The sequence below is a fragment of the Nesoenas mayeri genome, assembly GCF_963082525.1.
Source record: "Nesoenas mayeri genome assembly, chromosome: 2".
Taxonomy (NCBI): Eukaryota; Metazoa; Chordata; class Aves; order Columbiformes; family Columbidae; genus Nesoenas; species Nesoenas mayeri.
In genome coordinates, this window is record NC_137543.1 from 91,642,422 (window position 1) to 91,660,067 (window position 17,646).

General features: G+C 44.0%; 1 protein-coding gene across 4 annotated transcripts in view; it reads left to right on the forward strand.

The window, feature by feature from the left end:
- The window catches only part of RREB1 (ras responsive element binding protein 1), a 126,197-nt gene that overhangs the window by 82,332 nt on the left and 26,219 nt on the right, over positions 1-17,646 (forward strand). For all 4 annotated transcript variants that reach the window (XM_080338521.1, XM_080338520.1, XM_080338522.1 and 1 more), the window contains 2 exons: positions 2,673-2,817; positions 3,952-4,091. In XM_080338521.1, the coding sequence (XP_080194647.1) occupies positions 2,673-2,817; positions 3,952-4,091 (285 nt within the window). The remainder of the gene's footprint in view (positions 1-2,672; positions 2,818-3,951; positions 4,092-17,646) is intronic.

Here is a 17,646-nt window from a genome sequence, read left to right on the forward strand (position 1 = left end):
CTAAACAAGAGTTCTGCATGCTTGTTACTGGCAAAAAGGAGACCTTAAAAGAAAGTAGTAACAAAAAGTCCCACGCTTAATGCATAGCAGGTTTTTTTGTCGTTCGTTTGTTTTCAGGGTGAATGTGATTTAGATTGACTGCTTTTGCTCTCCAGCTCTCAAAAAAGTAACTGGCCAAGTAATATTAGCTGTGCATCAGCCAAGCTGCCAGAAGGTTAAGCAAGCAGGCCATGTTGTGTGCCTGGGGTGGGGGGACGGAGAGGCACATGCAAAAGCCTCTGTCTTCACTTTCAAAAGCTCATGGAAACTGGAAAGCAGTCTTTATCAAAAGGAAAAAAAAAAGGCCAACAAACCACCTTCCAAGTTTTGCTTTGCCTGTGCAATTGAATACTACATTTTGTTGTTCCCAGATGCTTTTTTAGTTTTATCTTCAACCACTTGTGGACAGAAACTCTTTGAACAAATAACTGGTTTCTTCTCCCTTATTCTTGCATGCATGCATACAGACAACTGCTCCTCACACTGTTGATTTATCACCCCTAGGACGCTCGGGGATTGACATAGCTAGCATGACACATTAAATAAGTGCCATAAGGAGGAAAGAAAAAAAGACCAGAAAGAGAATAAAGACAATGAGGCAGTACAATAACTGTAGATGCCTTCCCTGCAGATTTTGTGAGACCAGCTAGCACTGGATGAATGCGGATAAGTCAGTTATTATAGCTTTGGTGCCTATTGCAGCGGGGCTACCCGGGGGCCGAGGCAGGTGAGTGCTCTGCGCTCCAAAGGCTGTGTCAGTGCTCCAGCTTCTCCCTGTGTCACTTTGAACCTGGAGAGAGCCAAACCCTTGGAGCTTCAGCCTTCTTCCTGCTTCCAGTTGGGCGATTGGCAGGGAAAAAGGTCAGACAACTTCGGCAACACTTCTGTGATGCTGTACCCAACCAGCTGAGCACATCTGCACACAGATGCTCTCTCCCCCTTCAACCTCCCACAGTGTGACTGACAGGAGTCATTGGTGTCCATCCACCATTTGTGTGACTAGTAAAGGTTACTTGGGGGCTGGGAAAACCACATTTTTCCCCATGTTGACATGGCCCTCTGAGCAGTCCCAGCCTTGCTGGGCATTGGAAGCAGTCAGTAGCTAAACAGACATTTTAATCTTGCGTTGGTCTTGGTACGTGTGGTGCTTTTGGCTTGAGGCTGTTCCCACATAACACCCTCAGGAGCCCGGCTGTAGTTTGAGACAGTAATTTAGATGCCTTTTTTTTTTTTTTTTAAAGTGTCAGAGAATGTGAAAAGAAACATTTGAAACGACATTGTGTGAGGAGACAGTGGAGTCTGCTCATGGGTCAGTTTGGTCCAGTGTGTTATCTTGAAGCATCATGCCCTTGGCATCCACAGCTAAAATGGATTTTATGTCACAACACCCAAACAGTTATGAGGACATACAACACTTGCCTAGGTTACAACATTCTCTCATGTTTGAACATGATAGCGTGCAGTCAAGCTAAATGGCACAGTCCTGAGCCGAGTTGGGGGTGTGACTTCTGAAGGATGTGCCCAAATGCCATTGTCTCCCTTCTGTTGCTTCAAAGTCAGTCACGGACAAATGGCAACTCTCTCCTTCATTCACATTTATACCTATTAGAAGCAAAAACTTCCATAGCATGTAGGAGCCTCTTTTTGATTTTTTTTTTTTTTTCAAAAGCACTATAAATTTGAAGTGAGGCTAAAGGCCCTACTTTTTTTTTTTAAGTTACTAATTGAGCTTTTAGTACTCAGAAAAACAAGCACGAGAGCAATGCCTCTGAACTAGACCACATTGTCTTCCTCAGGATGCAAATATGGAAAACTGAGAGGCAAGCAGGTCAGGTATACAGGTATTCATAAGATTGCTTCCTGAAGCAGGTCAGGTATACAAGTATTCATCAGATTGCTTCCTGAGCCATTTTGTCCCTCTCCTCTTAGCACTGTCTTTGTGACGAGAAACAAGTGTTTTCCTGGGTAAGCAGGTTTGTGAACATGCTTTGGCAACAGGGAGTTTTGCAGGCCAAACCTGCTGCAGCTGAACAGCGTGACCAGATATATCTTGACTTCAAAGCTGCAGTTGAAAATCAATGTTCGGGTGCACCATTGTGTCACAAATGAGAAGGAAACAAATGTGTTTGGGAAGTGTTGTTCGGATGTTGGCATATACCGGTCCATTTGGGTTACTGTGTGAAACTATCCAAGGAGACCCAGCTGAAGATTTTTTCACTGAGAGAAATGGATGCTGAGCCGTGGGGTTTTATTTACTAGAGCACCACAAGACTGGGAGGCTGGGCCTGTAGATGACTGTGCAGGATTAGGCAGAAGCAGGACCTCTTGGATGATGTGGGACGGGCACAATGGTCGTGGGGCCAGGCAGTAGCGGGGCAAGTGCTGTGCTGTGGGTCGGGGCATGAGGGGGAGCTGTTGGGGCCCCTGCCATGGCCCTGCCTGGTCCCAGGCGCTGCAAAGAGCCCGTGCTGGACCGTGCCCCAGCTGTCTTTCAGAAGTGCAGTCCAGCTTATGGGATCTATGCTGTTATCCTTTAAAGGCAAACCTTAAAAGTCATATCAGCATTAAAATGTACGCGGACCTTCCACCGCGATTTTCCTGCTGACAGTGTCTTCTTCCCCCTTCCTGCTCAGACACATGAAGATTCACGAGAAGGATCCGAACAGCACCGCAAGCACAACTCCCCCGTCGCCGCTGAAGCGCAGGCGATTATCTTCGAAACGCAAGTTTAGTCATGATGCCGAGATGGACAGAGAGGAGAGGACACCTGCAAAAAAGGTTCTATATGGGGCATGAAGCAAAAGTCTTTCCTGGTTGCTCCTAAACTGTCACCTGTTATGTTCATGCAGTCTGCACCAAAATGTGGTCTTGTTATGGCCCTATATGTATCATAAGATGCCATGCTTTTCCTCTGTAGCCAACACTGTTGTCTGAGATTTAAAATCAATTTCTGATTTCAGAGATTGAGATAATTTTTCTTTAATTCTTCATTGTTTAATTTTTGGGGGTTTACATATGTTTTATATTAGATATAATACTAATAATACTGCAGCTTTTCCCCTACTTGTTTCTTTTTTTTTTTCTCCCATTTACTTCATAATAGTCAGGACAGTGATTTGAACTTTTTAAAAACCAGTGTTTACAAAAGCAGCAACACTTTAAATCTGATTTTGTCTTGATCTGGAGGAAAAAAAATCTGTAGTAAATTTCCCTTTCACAGTAGCATAATCTTGTATTATTGGAGTTGCCAGAGCAATGAGGAAATATTTATTTGAATGCTAGACATTTCCATTAGGGTTTTGTTTATGAAATATTTTAGTGCATTTCTGTCATTTTTATAAAACGTGTGGTGGCTGCCAAACTTAACCCTTGCCGCTTACTATCTGTAAATGGCAAGCTAGTAGCAGTTCCATTTAGCTCAGTATCCATTGTTTCTGTGCATGCTTTTCTCCCTGTAATCAGAAGAGGGCTATAGAAAACATGCAGAAGTTCATTGCTTTTCCCTGGACCACTTGAGTTAGGAGCTGGCAGTATCTCAGTGGCATAAATAATTGAGGCCGACAGCTCGCCTGGTTTTCTGAAGGGGGAGGAATGCTAGTTCAGTGGTATATAAACATATGGGTTTATAAGTTGTTCAGTCGCAGTTTCTCATTAGAACGGACTTATCCGTGACTGAGCCGCACACTTTGTCTCCTGCTGAGCCTCCTTTTTCATCTTGCATGTTCTCACACATGCGCAGAGGCTCTGTCGTTCACCCTCTATTACCAAAATGAGTCATTTATGGTCACCTGCAACAAAATTATGGATGAAGCCCGCTGCTTCGTTTTTAAGAGAAGGACTTCAATTTGATTGCCTGTGTGGTTTGTTGCTTACAATTTGGTCTAGTGAGGTTTTTTTCCTCTCTCTCTGAAGGTTGTCGAGGATGGTCACTCCGGTGAAGGGGATAAGAAGGCTGACGATGAAGTTTATCATTGTCCAGTGTGTTTCAAAGATTTTTTTTGCAAGTATGGGCTGGAGTCCCACATGGAGACACATCCAGATAATTCACTGAGGTAAGAAATAGTCCTGAGAGTGTCTCTGGTCATCAGATGGCCAGCAGGAGCCTGCTGGGGAGGAACAGGAGCCATTCAGTCCTCTGCACTGTTAACTTCTCTCCTTTGTGATTTTGAACAGATTTTTAAATGTTTCTGCCTAATATTATGTCACCAGGGTGCTGTAGGACTTAATTTTATTATTTTTTGCAAATACAGGAAATCTTGCCAGTTAATAGATGAGAATGTTTTAGAAGAAATCATGGCACCCTGTCCTCCCCTCCAAAGCCCATCATTATTGTTACATCAAACTGTAAAATGCCAACAATGCAAAATTTTAACAAGTTAAATTAAAGACGCTTAAAACATGAAGCAAAACTTTATAAAAGTATTCAGGTACCAAGCTAGGAGATTATTCTGCTTGGGGAGAAGGGAGGCAGCTGGATGTGAAGGTTTTGTTGTCTGTCTTGGGAGGGAGTCAAGATAGATGAGTTTCTGGTTCCAGACTTTCAATAAAATGTGTTATGCTTTTCTGCCTGTTGAGGTTAGGGAATGATTTGGATTTTGGCTTAAATCAGCTTCTCTTAACAAGGAAAAATTAGCTATTAATTGTTTGAGAAGATGCTTAGATGTTGTGTTTTGATTCAAATAATTGCCCCTGGGACTCCTGATACTTTTCTGTTTCCTGTTTTTTTACCATAGAAAAATGTAGATCCAGATACATGAAGATATAAAAGAGATATTCCAAGTCTAGTTTAAACATGTAGAAAAGTTGCTGTTTTAGAAAAGGAGGTTGTTCCATTTGCAGCAGCTTGTCAGTGTTTTAAGCTTATTTTGGGGTATTGGACTCTGATGCTCTTTTTGAAAGGGTGCAGAATTCAGAATCTTCATGTGTCAACACTCTCTCCGGAATACCAGTTTCTTGATAGAATGGCATGGAGCAGAGCCATCCCACTCTATTAAATGGGAGTAATTCTATTAAATTTTTCCTTCTTTTAGATTTTAAAACCTTGGTAAGTATGTGAAAAACCATTTAAAAGGCATTTTAAGTGCTGTAATTATTGGGGAAAGGAGTTGGAAAGCTCTTTCTAAAACTTGGTCCAGCAAATAGCAGTTAATTAAATGGAGTTGGCTGTTTCTGAAGTAAACAAGGTAAATTTTCATTATCGAGCAAAACTGAAACAGTTGTTCTCTGCTAAGAGCTCTGCAGCCACCACAAAAGTAAGTGTGATGTAATTTTGCCATACGCTTTATGCGTATATGAGGCTTATCCTGGCATTAGCCTCATTTTTAAGTTTCTGTGACAATATGACCTCTTTGCAAAGTTTTATGCCACAGACCTGAGTGGAGAGGTGGATTCCTTTGCTTTGAGTGATGGATAAAAGATAACAGAATATATTGGCAGTGTTGCAAGGCAGACAGGCATAGCTGTGCAAATATGTAGTTCCTCTTCATGCAACTATTTCTCTAAGATTAGGAGTCTTGCTTTTGGATAATAATACTCCCCTGAAGCAGATTTTGCTACCCTTGATTGCGTTGAGCAACAAAGACTAAAATGTGTCCCTAAATCAAAGGTATGATTGTCTGTCTCTGTGAGCGTGAATTAAGGCTGGTGCAGGGATGTCTGTCTTCATGGGCTTGTCGAGATGATGGTAAGGGTTTTTGTCCAATATTTGCTTTAACAATTTAAGACATGTCAGTGGAGACAGGGCAGGACAAGGAAGCTGTGGTTCTCCTTGGTCAGCTAACATGTTCAAATGCAATTTGCCCTGCCTATCTGGTTTAAAACACACCTTTTGTCCTAGTCTAGATAAGTCAAATAGCACTGTCTGCTTGGCCTAACCCAGCAGAAAATCCTCTGGTAAGCGGAGCAGTCTGGGCTGCTGTTAAGGTGACTTTTTCATCCCAAAGGAGATACGTTTGAAACTTTGACAGGCAGGAGCTGTAATCGTGTGGTTCCCAGGGTTCTGCAAGACTGTTTCTAAGATTCAGCGAGATATGCTGAAAGTAGCGCGCCGTTCTCAGTCCTGAGTTCATGTGACTGAAATTATTCCTCTTGGTGAGGCATAGGGGTGCTTTTCTGAGCGAAAGACATGAAGAAAAGAATATTTTGCTAGAGTATCAGCAGGAGGCATGTGTGTATGGGTGCAATAATGGTGGGAGAGCAAACTGCAAAATGTTAGAAGGCATTCCTCAAATCCTGGTGCTTCCCTGTTATAGAAGACAAGGAGGAAGAACTCCCCTTAAAGTTCAAACAAACAAGCCTAGCAGCTGTGTTTTGAGCAAAGAGCAGGAAGCAGAACACTCGGTCTGTTTTTATTGCCAGTATTGTAAAAGTAGAGACACTTGATCAGGACTTCTGTGAGGCAGGTATCAAATGTTGTGCATCCCAGTGCCAGATGCTCTGGGTCTGGCAGTTGGTTTGCAGCTACTGCTTTAGGTAGCCCAGCACAGACTGTTTTGTCATAACCAAAGATAAGTGATGCTCAATCTGCCTAATCGTGCCTTTGTAAACCAGGGGGCAAACATCCGACTTTTTTCTTCTCCCCTAGTAGTGAGTGTCAAAGTGATTGTGGACATTGGCTCTGCAGCGCTGCAGGAGCTTGTGTTGCCTCGGCAGTGGTACCAGCCTCCTTCTCCCTTCAGGGGTGCATCCCTGGCAGCAACAAAGTGCTGGGGTATGCAGGAGCTTCTGCCTGGCTTCCTTGTGGTTCTTTAATCCTGCCATTGTAGTGCTCTTGTGTAAATACAGCCTCTCGCCCCCTGAGCGTCTGTCTGTCCAGGCCCCCCTCTGCTAAGCAGCAGAAAAGGTAACACTGTCTGGCAGTCCCTGGATCAGTATGTGAGCAGCTAATTTACAGGGTGGGCCATTACCCTTCCAGATACTGTCAAATGAACAACTTTAAATCACAGAGTTAGCTGTTCAAAGTCAGATGAAAAGACACCCCGCATTGTCTTCCCCAGTACCGCTTTTTCATGTAAAGCCCCGAGTGGGGAGCACCTCATTGTTTACTTGCAGCAGAATAAACAATACTTAATCCACTGATTGTGTGAGAGGGGCTCCAGCTTGGGAGAGTATCTGTTGATTATGTAAAATCCTAAATCGTGCATCTTTGTCTCCTAATTACGGTAAGAACTGCCCTGCTCTTGGGAGCAATAATAGGGCCCTTTGTCCCGCTGACAATGGGCTGTGGCACTGCATCTCCTTCATGGCATTACCCCCCCCTGGTCAGTCTCTGTCCTTTTGAAGCCCTGGGACCTGCATCCTAATTAGTGACATGAGCTGGTCTCAGCAAGGCTGTCTGCAATCCCCATTAGCAGTGGGAGGTAGCCCGGCGGTGCTTTCTGACCCCCCTCGCCTCTTTACCTGGATCATTTAAAGAAGAAGTTTGTTTCCCTGCAGCTGGGGCCTCAGGACACCATCTATTTTGGTGAGTTTGCATCTGAGTGTTGATATAATTAGCAGAGCACTGAAATGCTGTGCAGCCAATAGGGAAAATGAGAAACCTTGCAGAGCCGGGTAACTTCTCTGGAAACTTTTGTGGCAGAGATTTGCTGTCAAACATGGTAATGTGATTGTAAAGGTCGCCTGACAGACAGCTCTGACCAGCATCAGCAGCACAAGCGAAGAAGACGTGAGGATTTCCTGGGGAGAAACCTCTCGAGGCGCTATGTGAGGTTTCTCATCTTTCCTTTGGCAAGGACGATGGAACAGGCTTAAAGTAAAACGTCTGGCTTTTAAAAAAGTACATGCACTATAAAATTGTCTGTTGGGTTTCAGTGTAACCAGAGCATACTCTTTGTATTTCCTCTCCTTCTCCTCCAGGAAGCTTCTTACGGTACTCTCTGCTCTGTATTAACAGCTAAAAGATTTTCAATTTTTCCTTCCTCACAGCAGCAAGGAGACATTGATGCTGCCTCTCATCCTGAGGAGAGGAGGACGGAGGCAGTGATAGCGTTGGCAGTTACCTCCCTTCTTATGTGTTTCCACCTTCTTAGGTGTTTTAACATCAGTTATCAGCAAGGGTTGTTGCGCAGTTTGAACACAGTAAAAGCCTGCATCTTGAGGAATGTTACGGGGACTTTCTGATCACATGTGGTTCAGTGTGCCATTGCCTTCAGTTACAAGGTTTGCTTTTGCTAACTCTTTATAGGAGACAAGAAATAAATAGACATTACAGAGTGTGAAAGGCAACTGTCTGCCTCAGCCACTGAGCTGACCTAGTGACCAGAACCAGGAGATGCCTATTGCCATGAATGGAATCAGAGTAGATGAAGTTTTTTGACCTTTTACAGAGCATGTCCGAACAGTGATATAATATATTAAGCTTTGTAAGTTGCCAAATCCCAGGCATATTTTCACAAGGACAGCAAAAGCAGTTCTCTTGCCTCAGGGTAATGTGCTTCTGTAGAGCTTAAAAAAAAACACACACCACATTCACAGTCTACCTTGTTCTTCAAAACAGTCTGCCCAGGCTTTGCTGGAACTTGTGAAGTCAAATTGGCTAGAGGGTGAACGTCACCATGGAAAGCGGTTGTTTTGAACAGTTAGATTGGGAGCAGGCATAGCAACACAAGAACTCAGGTCCTGGAATGGGAAGTATCAGGACACCTTGACCATTGGTATCTGTTGTCATCTGCCTCCAGTTTTGCCAGGTTAACCATTGTGAGCTCTTGTTTCTGAAAACAGTCCCAGGTGGAAACTGCTCTCCTTGTGTCTTGGTGTTACCTGGTTTCACTGGGGAGTGGACAACTTAGATGCCCTGGGAATGTTCTCCTAGACTCTGTGGGTAAATTGTGTCACAAGATGTCATGTGCAGTTGGGGTGGTCACCAGGTTTCCCCCTTTGCCAGCACATACCCATTCTTCAGTGCGTGGTGTCAGGTGGTGGGATGCTGTGAGGCACTGGGACCTGCATCCTCATCTTAAATCATTTTAGCCAATGCACATGAGCAGCCCTGTTAAAGTCAATACAAGAGGAAGTGGGTTTTGAGTCAAAATGATTCCAGCTACCTAAAATATTACATGTTTATTGTGCAGTTACTGTTCTTCAGGGCAGTTCTGCACATCGGCTTTGGGGAGATAAAATAGCCAAGAAAACAAATTAATGTAAATTTGAAGTGTACGGAGATTATTTCAATAATCAGCACCAGTAGAAAAAAATAGTACAAGACTAAGTTGTGTACAGAGCAGCAATATGACTGAATAAAAGTACATTGTGGAGGATGTAAAAGAAGAAAAAAACCAACAAAACCCACACCAGAAAAAGCCCCTTAAGTTTCATTCCTGTTTTTGCCAATGCCTATTTAAGCAACTTTAGGAATTAACTTTCTATCTTTTATCTCCTTATATAGCAGGGAATAATCCTGCTGACTTCATTTTTCTGAAGAACATTGCTTTCTACATATGGTCAGCTTTTTGTGGGAAGAGGGTGTTAATGACATTGCAAACTTACAGGAGTAAAAGTGTTTGAAAACTAAATGTTGTTTGCAATTTTTATTACTTTTGAGACAAAATTATGAGTTCATGTTGGGAAGAGGAAGTTTTTTTCCTAGTAGTTGACACTACTGTTACTGGAAGCGAAGCAACCTGAGGCATGAATGACAAGTAGTCTTCATGGGGCATTGTGAAATTTTATACTACTTTTCCATCTCTGTCACAACTGTTGGTGTGCACATAGGTAAGCCTTGTTCCTTGCTAGTACTTCAAAACCGAGAGAGAGATGGGGAGCACTCCAGCATAGACATGTTCGTGGACCTCCTTGACCTTTGTTTTTGGCACTGTGCTTTGGCCCCTTCCTAGTCATTGTTTGAGATTGTACCCGCAAGAATAGTTTAGGTAGGAACTGCTGCTAGAGTTACTAACAGAATCAATGCTACAAGACTTGTTATAGCCAAGGATGGAAGCACATAGGGCCAGTTGTGTGGCATTGCTGTTTCAGCTGAACTCTCCTGCTCTGCTCTGCTCTGCTCTGCTCTGCTCTGCTCTGCTCTGCTCTGCTCTGCAAGCTGCTTGCTTGGTGTCTTGCTGATAGGAGCTAGGAGCCTAATCTTGATCTCCATTGGCAGCATTTTCAGTGCAGCAGCAGTTCCATGAGCCAGCTGGTGACGATGAAGTCCAGCTCTGGTAAATGCTAGAACCAAAAATATGCTGTGGTACAATGCAACTCTTTAATGTTGATGAGGCAGAGGAGAGGGTATGCAAGCAAGCTGGTGAATGCATCCTTTTACTGAGCAAATGGAGAAGTAAAAACGGTGGGTTGAGCATCTCTCTATATGCTGGCTTGCAAAGCAGACCAGAACTGTATTTTAAGTGCTTTATGAAGTTTCTGAGAAGAGAGAGATGGGAAACATTTGAAGAGCATCCCAAGTCCAACGCTTGCCTGGAAGTGGTCAGATCACATCAGAGAGCTCATTGTGCGAGGAGACTGGGAATCCGGAGCAGCCAGGTAAAAATACCAGGTGGTGAATGGGCACAGGAAGTAGTGCTCTCATGTGGAAGTGTGCGGTGTGTCACATGGTGTTGAACATCTTAGCTTGGCTGCAAGAATAGAAAGTGGGTAGAATGCAAAGCTGGCTGTAGAGGAAAGCTTCTCGTAAAAGGGAATGCAGGAGGGAAAGAGGGCTGAGCTGAAATAGGTTATCAGCATGCCTGCCCAATCCTGATGACCAGGGTTTGTTTATACACGGGCTTTCTCAAAGTGCTGACTGCTGGTTATTGTGTTAACAGTCAGGTCTGCCTGCTGAGCATAGCTTACCTGCGAATGGAGATAAGGGCAGGGGTGCTCAGTGCAGGTTTGGCTGCACCTATTTGGGAAGCCTGTGGTCGTCAGGGGATAGTTATAGGATTGGCAAGTTCCTATAGATGTGCTGCTCCGTACGTTACTTGTGAAAAGTGGTGTTGCTTTTTTAACGTGGTAGACACGTAGTTTGTTTCGTTTTGTTTTTTTAAAATCTTGCCATTAATTTTAAAACCACACAAGTACTTGGCTTCCATATTTGAAAGATGTGTCAGAAAGCAGGAACACCATTCCTTTTCCCACTTGAAAGAATACCAGAAGCTCTGCTTTAGTTTGTGTGCACAAATAATTACTTCAATTCTGGATGCTGTGCAGCTTCCAGTTTTGGTAGCCTTAGAGTACTGTACTGGTCATGCTTTTTATTTTTTTTTCCCTCAAGTATGCTTGCCCTAGTTATTAAACCCTTCATAGTTATTTATGTTGACCTTCAGCTCTTGCTCCGTGATTCTGTCCAGCCAATTTCTTGACACTTCTGGTTTTTAAAACTTTGAACTTTTTTAAGTAAAAAGACCATTATGAAAAAATGAAGTACTTTGTTTGTGCAAGTGTTTGCAGGCCATCTCCTGTTTTCCCTTCATTTGTTCTTAGTTGCACGTTAATTCTGTTGAAGTAAATGATAAAGCTGCTGTTCCACTGGGGTAGAGGTATTAAAGTCTGACACCGTGAAGTGTTGCTGGTACGTACAACTCATTACAGTGTTGGGAAGAAATTAATTATTTTTTTCCCATTTTTCTTTGCTCACACGCAAAGAACATTAAAAAGATGGCACAGGATGGCTCACGCCTTTTTATTAAACCTTATAGCGCTTAACTTCACTTGAGTTACCCTGTGTGAGGGAGTCACGACACGCTGGCACAGACACTGGCTCTGCAAGCATGCCGACAAGTTTCTGAAGCACGACATCACCCTGGTTTATATCGGGTCTGCCCTGGCTCATACACGATACTTTTCTTGCCTGGACCACAGCGCAGCTGTGGGAATGTGCACAGCGTTGTGCATCCCTCTATTAATAGAAGAGCTGGCGCAGTGGTTTCAGCTTTTGCCATGCCCAAGGGTGGCTTGAGGGAGAGAGGGTTAAATGGAGCAATGGGACATGATGGTAATGGAGTCGGACAGACGGTGGGGAGGTGGGAGAGAGAAAAAGTTAAAAGTCCTGCCTTTGCTGAGGAGGTGAAGCAGCGTACACTGAACTTCTGGTGAGCTGCCTCCGTCCCCTGCGCCCTGGGAAAAGGGAGAGGAGCCTCTCCAGCCCATGGCGCCTGGCAGGGAGCTGGCTTCCAGTGCCACTTGGGGTTTCAGCGCTGACCCAGAGTGTTGGGTGAGGTGGAGGTGGGAGAGCAGCAGGTCCTTTGGGGTCAGACACGCTGTGATGCTGTGGGGGAAGGAGGCAGGAACGGTCATTGCAGGACAACGGCAGGACCCACAGGGATCTCCGGGAGCAGCGCTGCTGCTTTTCCATCACTCATCTGCAGCAAGTGGGAGAGATTAGTGCAGCTGTTGGATGTTATTTCCCAGGGCCCTGGGTGTGGAGGCCAGGAAGGGTATTTCATCCAAAAGGAGATGAGTATCTGGACCTGGGTGGGGTTGCACAGGAGCAGAAACCAGTTTGCTCTCTCTCATCTCCCTCCCTTCGCCGTGCCCCCAAAGCAGTGCAAGAGAAGCAAAGAAATCCTTTCCTGAAGGGGAATACGTCTGTAACCTGCCAGCTTTTCTTTCAGAGGTGGTGAAAGCCCTCATGTTTAAAACCATCCTTTCTCCATCTCCTTCTCCTCGTCAGCCTCCTCTGCAGCGCACGTTCCTGGTCTAGAGGCAGGGAATCACCCATCCTTCTCTGCCCAGTTGTGTTATTTTTAGGTCAGCGTAGGCTTTTCTTTGCTCGCGAAGAGAGCCACGTTAATTGTGCGAATAATGTGAGACAGGAAGGAGAATAATAACGACAAGAGTGGAAATTTATGTACAGTATGTATTAGGGATTTCAGTGGGAGGAGTTAGATGACTTAATAATGTAACTGTGTATTAATGGCTTCTGTCTCAGGATGTGTTTCATTCTTGTTTTGTTTTCCTTCTGTTTGTGGCAGTTGCTAAAGAGCACTCACAGGGAAGGAACAAAATGATACCAAGCTTTTAATTTTAGATAAGACCTAGAAATACACACTGCTTTTAATTGTTGATGTCCACAACATGGGCAACATAGTGAGCTGCATGGGTGAAAACTTCAAGTTTTGGTCTACTCTTGTGTGGTTTCAGAAGTGTAAGTAGAAGAATGCTAAATGTCACTTTCCCTTTCCCATTGCCAGTGTCTGGTAATGCAGAGCATAATGTTTATTTAATTTCTTGGTAAACAGAATGATGGATATAAGTATTTGGCATTTGCATCTCGGCTACTGAAACATAGAATTTAGAAGGATCGAATGTTTGACTTCATTACCCTTAATCAAAATCAAGACTGATCCATTTTGCTTAAAATTTGGCTCTGGTTTACCTTTCTAAATGCCTTGTCTTTTCTTAAAGAAAAAAAGCTATTTCCATGGCTGACAAATTGGAATTGGCTCAGAGAAGAGTGTAATGCAAGGGAACAGGCATCGCTTATGTAAACTTTTCTCGCATAGGTGCCACTTGTCCTAAGTGTAGCTTGCCTCTTGAGCAAGCTGCACAAAGCATTGACTATTTCTTAAAGCCTTAAAGGTTTTATATCCTAATTAACATTACAGATTTCAAGAATGCAAACTTATTTTAGCAGAAAGCTTTTTAATGCTGTGTTTTTATATATAGACCTTGTCTGCATTGCCAAAAAAAAAAAAAAGAAAAAAAGAAAGGTGAACTGGTGTAGTAATAATTAAACAGACTTTTCTAGTGTAATATGTGGCCTAAGCACCAAGGTCAGCCTGGTCATTGCACGGCTGTTGCAGTTGTATTTCGGTTCTGCTTTTGTGTTTTAGCAGTTCTGTTTTCTCACCCGCTTGCTTTGTACGCTTCTGTCAGTAGTAGTATTATGTTGGCATTTTGCAGGTATGAACGACTCTGAAAAGTAAAGGCAGTTGAGAATGAAGTTCATTTTGAAGCGGTCTTAGCTGCTACAAGCAGTTTTTTCCTTTTTGCTTATAATTGAGTCTCTGTGCTTGGAACTGAACAGCTTTCTTCTCTCTGCTCTGTCATCATATTTATAGAAAAATGGAAAACTGTGGCCAAGACTAGAAGTCACATGGCAACACAGCAGCTTTTATTTGCTACATCTGGAAACTTACCTTGCAAGTAGAGTGCTTTTATCTCCGCTCAGGTGTTGAGCCATTGCTCTGCCTGTTCTGCAAACAGCCTCGGAACCTGTTCCCATCTCTGTTCTCCGCAGCCATACCATCCATGTTTGACTTGGCACTACATGTGGGCAGACTTGTGAAACTGTAAGGAGAGGGGTGTTTTCTTGGTGTTTTGTTTTGTTTTTTAAAGTTCATCATGAGCAAAGTATTACCATATGTTTCAGATGCTTTGTTTGATATGCTGGACTTTTCAGAGTTTCCACGTTTTTATAACTTTTTTTTTTTTTACAGCAATTTGAGCAAGACGAGAAGTGTTCATATCACCTAGGATTTCATTCTCTTGTCCATCTTAGGCTGGTTTTAGATTTAAAAATACTGTAGGCATTGACACTACCTAAAGATAGAAAATAGTACTGATGACAAAACAGAGAAATTCATGGTTAGGCTTCCTTAAAAAAAGTAATGCTTCCAGTTAAGGCATTGTTAGGCATGGCAGCTTTACTCTATTTTAAATTAACACAAGCCTTAGTCAATACAGCATGGTGCTTGCCTTAACTAGTTAGGTTTTGAAGCTCGGTACCTGTAAGCTTTACTTGGAGGACTTTACATGTCCATATTGACATCTGCAGGGCTAATTGTATTCAAATCTCATTTCATGTCATTTGGGAGAAACTTGGATTCCCTTCCTACTTGGGGCATGGGGAAGGAATTCAACAAAAAAACAAACACACATTAAAAAAAAAAAAGTCACAAACACACTTGGGCAAACGGGCCGTGTATTTTACATAGCTTGCTTCTGTAGTGAAGCCTGGTAAGCCCAAGTGAGGTCTGCAGAGCCTGAGAGACCTCCCGACCCAATGGCGCAGTGTCGTGCATCGGGAGCAGCTTCACACCGACCTCCCTTGTCCTTGGCGAGCGGCATCGGCACGAGGTGCCAGCACAGTGCCCCCCAGCTCCCCTGGGGTGCCTGCCCTCGGCTGCTCCGCGTGGCTGCCCGGGAGGGCTTTGCTCCGTCTGGTTTGATTCCAGCTCCCCAAGCTGCGGCTGCTCCTACAGGTGTGCGCAGACCGCAGGGGAAGGGAGGGCATCCACAGGTTCCTCCCGTGGGAGCCTGTGAACTGTGGCACCAGGGGAGGGTGCTGAGCCAGGGCACCGTGTATTTTTATGCCCTGAAGTGCCTGCATCTTGAGTTGGCAGGCATGATTTATCTGGAGGTTTCTTTTTTTTTTCAGCTAGGAGCTTCTTTCTGGCTGAATGGGAAAAAGAGCTTAATCCTTTTCCCTATTTCTCTTTTCGCTTGCTGCTTCTTCACTCAGAGCAAATAAAACACTAAGGAGGAAAGAGAAAACTATAGAGGGGTGTTTAATTCCATGCACTATAAAAGAGAGAAAGTACATATTCCTTTTTCAAGATATGTTACTTTCATTTTGGGGGAAGGGGAGGCGGTTCCCTTTGCATGGAAAACACCATTTTTAAATTGCAAATTTTTACTGTCCTGAGGCGTAGTAGTTGATACAGGTGTACTGCAGAGGACTTTCACACGGTCCCTGATCTGAAAGATTTACTCTCAAGTGCAGATTTTGATGGGAGCCCGAAATAAACCAGTGCTTAAAAACCAGCATGTCGCACAGCTGGTGGAGGTGAGGGAGTGCAAGGTGGACAAGGCGCACCTCGCTGTGTGGGGGGCTGGCTGCTTGGCCGGAAGCACTGGCTTCAGTTGAGCCCAAATCCTGGGAGTGCCATGGTGGGCACCAGCTCTCCCAGTAGCTCTGTGGTCCCATCAGTGTTAGTTGTGCCTGCCCTGTCATGCATGAGGGGATACGGCCACTCCATTGGGTTGCTGGGAAGGGAGAGACCAGGCACATCAAGGACCCCAGAACTGCCTCAGGACACCCCAAGGTGAGGATCTGTATCCCCCTGCAGAAGAGCTGGCTCCACAGCCTGCCAGCGATGTTCCCGGTCATATAGCTGAGGTTCTTAGTGACATGGTTTAGTGCTAGAGTTAGATTATGGCTGGACTCAAGGAGGGTCTTTTCCAACCAAAATGATTCTCTGATTGCTTGCGAGCCCTGCTTGTCCCTGTGCCGACATACCAGGAGGAGCGTTCCAGAAGCACTGTTTGCTTTCACACGAGGTGTTTTCATCACGTCTAAAAAAGAATTTATTTCAGTAGCCTACAAGTTCTTCCTGTGCCTGCTCTAACCCTTTAATGCCCTCCTTCCCCCAGTGGTTTTGGTGGTTGTGTGCTTTTGTTTTTGCTGAAGATGAAAGCTTTGCATCGCAGAACAGTGAGCCAGGTGAGCTGGAGGAGAGCCGTAGGTCCTGATGCTGGCGGAGCTCCGCGTGTTGGCATTCCCCACCCCCACCAGAGATTGCCATCATATTTAGCAGACCTCTTTAAGTAAACATTTGCTTTGTAAATGGCATTGGTTCGGTATTTAAGCGAATGCAGGGATTATGCTGGCAATAATTATAAAGGTAGGATGCAAGTGAATTGACAGGGGAGATAAAACAGATTAAACCTCCAGCACATAATATTTATGTCCCAACCTTCTGGGTACCGTGATAACAAAGGCCGTGCTACATATACTTCACACTTGCTTCTTTCACCACTCAGAGAGTATGAGTCCAGTTGCTTTGTGGGTGACTTGGTTATCTCTTCATTTTCAGGGAATAAAAAAGGTCTGTGGAAGTTTACGCAGTGATAAAAAGAACAACAATAGGAGTTTGTTAGGGACAGGACAGGGAGGGGGTGGTTTCAGGATTTTGTCAGAAGTCGTTTCTAATTGCAGGATGTTTTTTTAATGAGTAGGCACATGTCCTTTTCCTTGATGTGGAGGGTGAAGACAGTATGGGGAGAACTAAGGCAGGGGGAGACCTGTGAAAAACTCCTAGTGTATATAATATTCCACTGGCAAAATCTGACTGCTTCACTGGTGGTTGCTTCTGTAAAACCTGTGCTTTGGATGCGAGCTGGGGCTGTAACCACAAGGAACCATGTTGAGTGAAACTGTGTGTCACTTGATGAATGCAGGGTGGACGTGACCTGTCATGCTGCAGAGCTCAAATCTCAGATATTTAAAAGGCAATAGGCTTGTTTGTGGACGTGTTGGCCAAATATTGCTGCATAGTCCTTACTGCCTGCAGCATAGCTGCATTTGCAATACCTTTGGTTGTTTAACACAAGTCTGCTTTATGTAAGAAACTTTTGTTTAGCTGAATTTGGGATTTGAGAACTTAAGAAAGCCAAGAAATCATAGCAATAAAGTGTGTGTAGGAAAAGACATCGCTTCTGCTTTGGTTTTAGGTCACACAGGCTGTGAAGGGGGTCCTTGAGTGTCAGAAGTGTTGAACTTTCTCTGGCCCTACTCCACTTCAAGGAGCACTAATTTTCCATTTAGAACAGTATATTTCTCATAACAGCTTTGAGAAAAAACAGTGAAAGTTTAGGGAAAGGCAGTGCAGAGAAAATTCATACATGAGTATTTGAGTGGTATGTATTAGTATGTTTTAAGCAGTAATT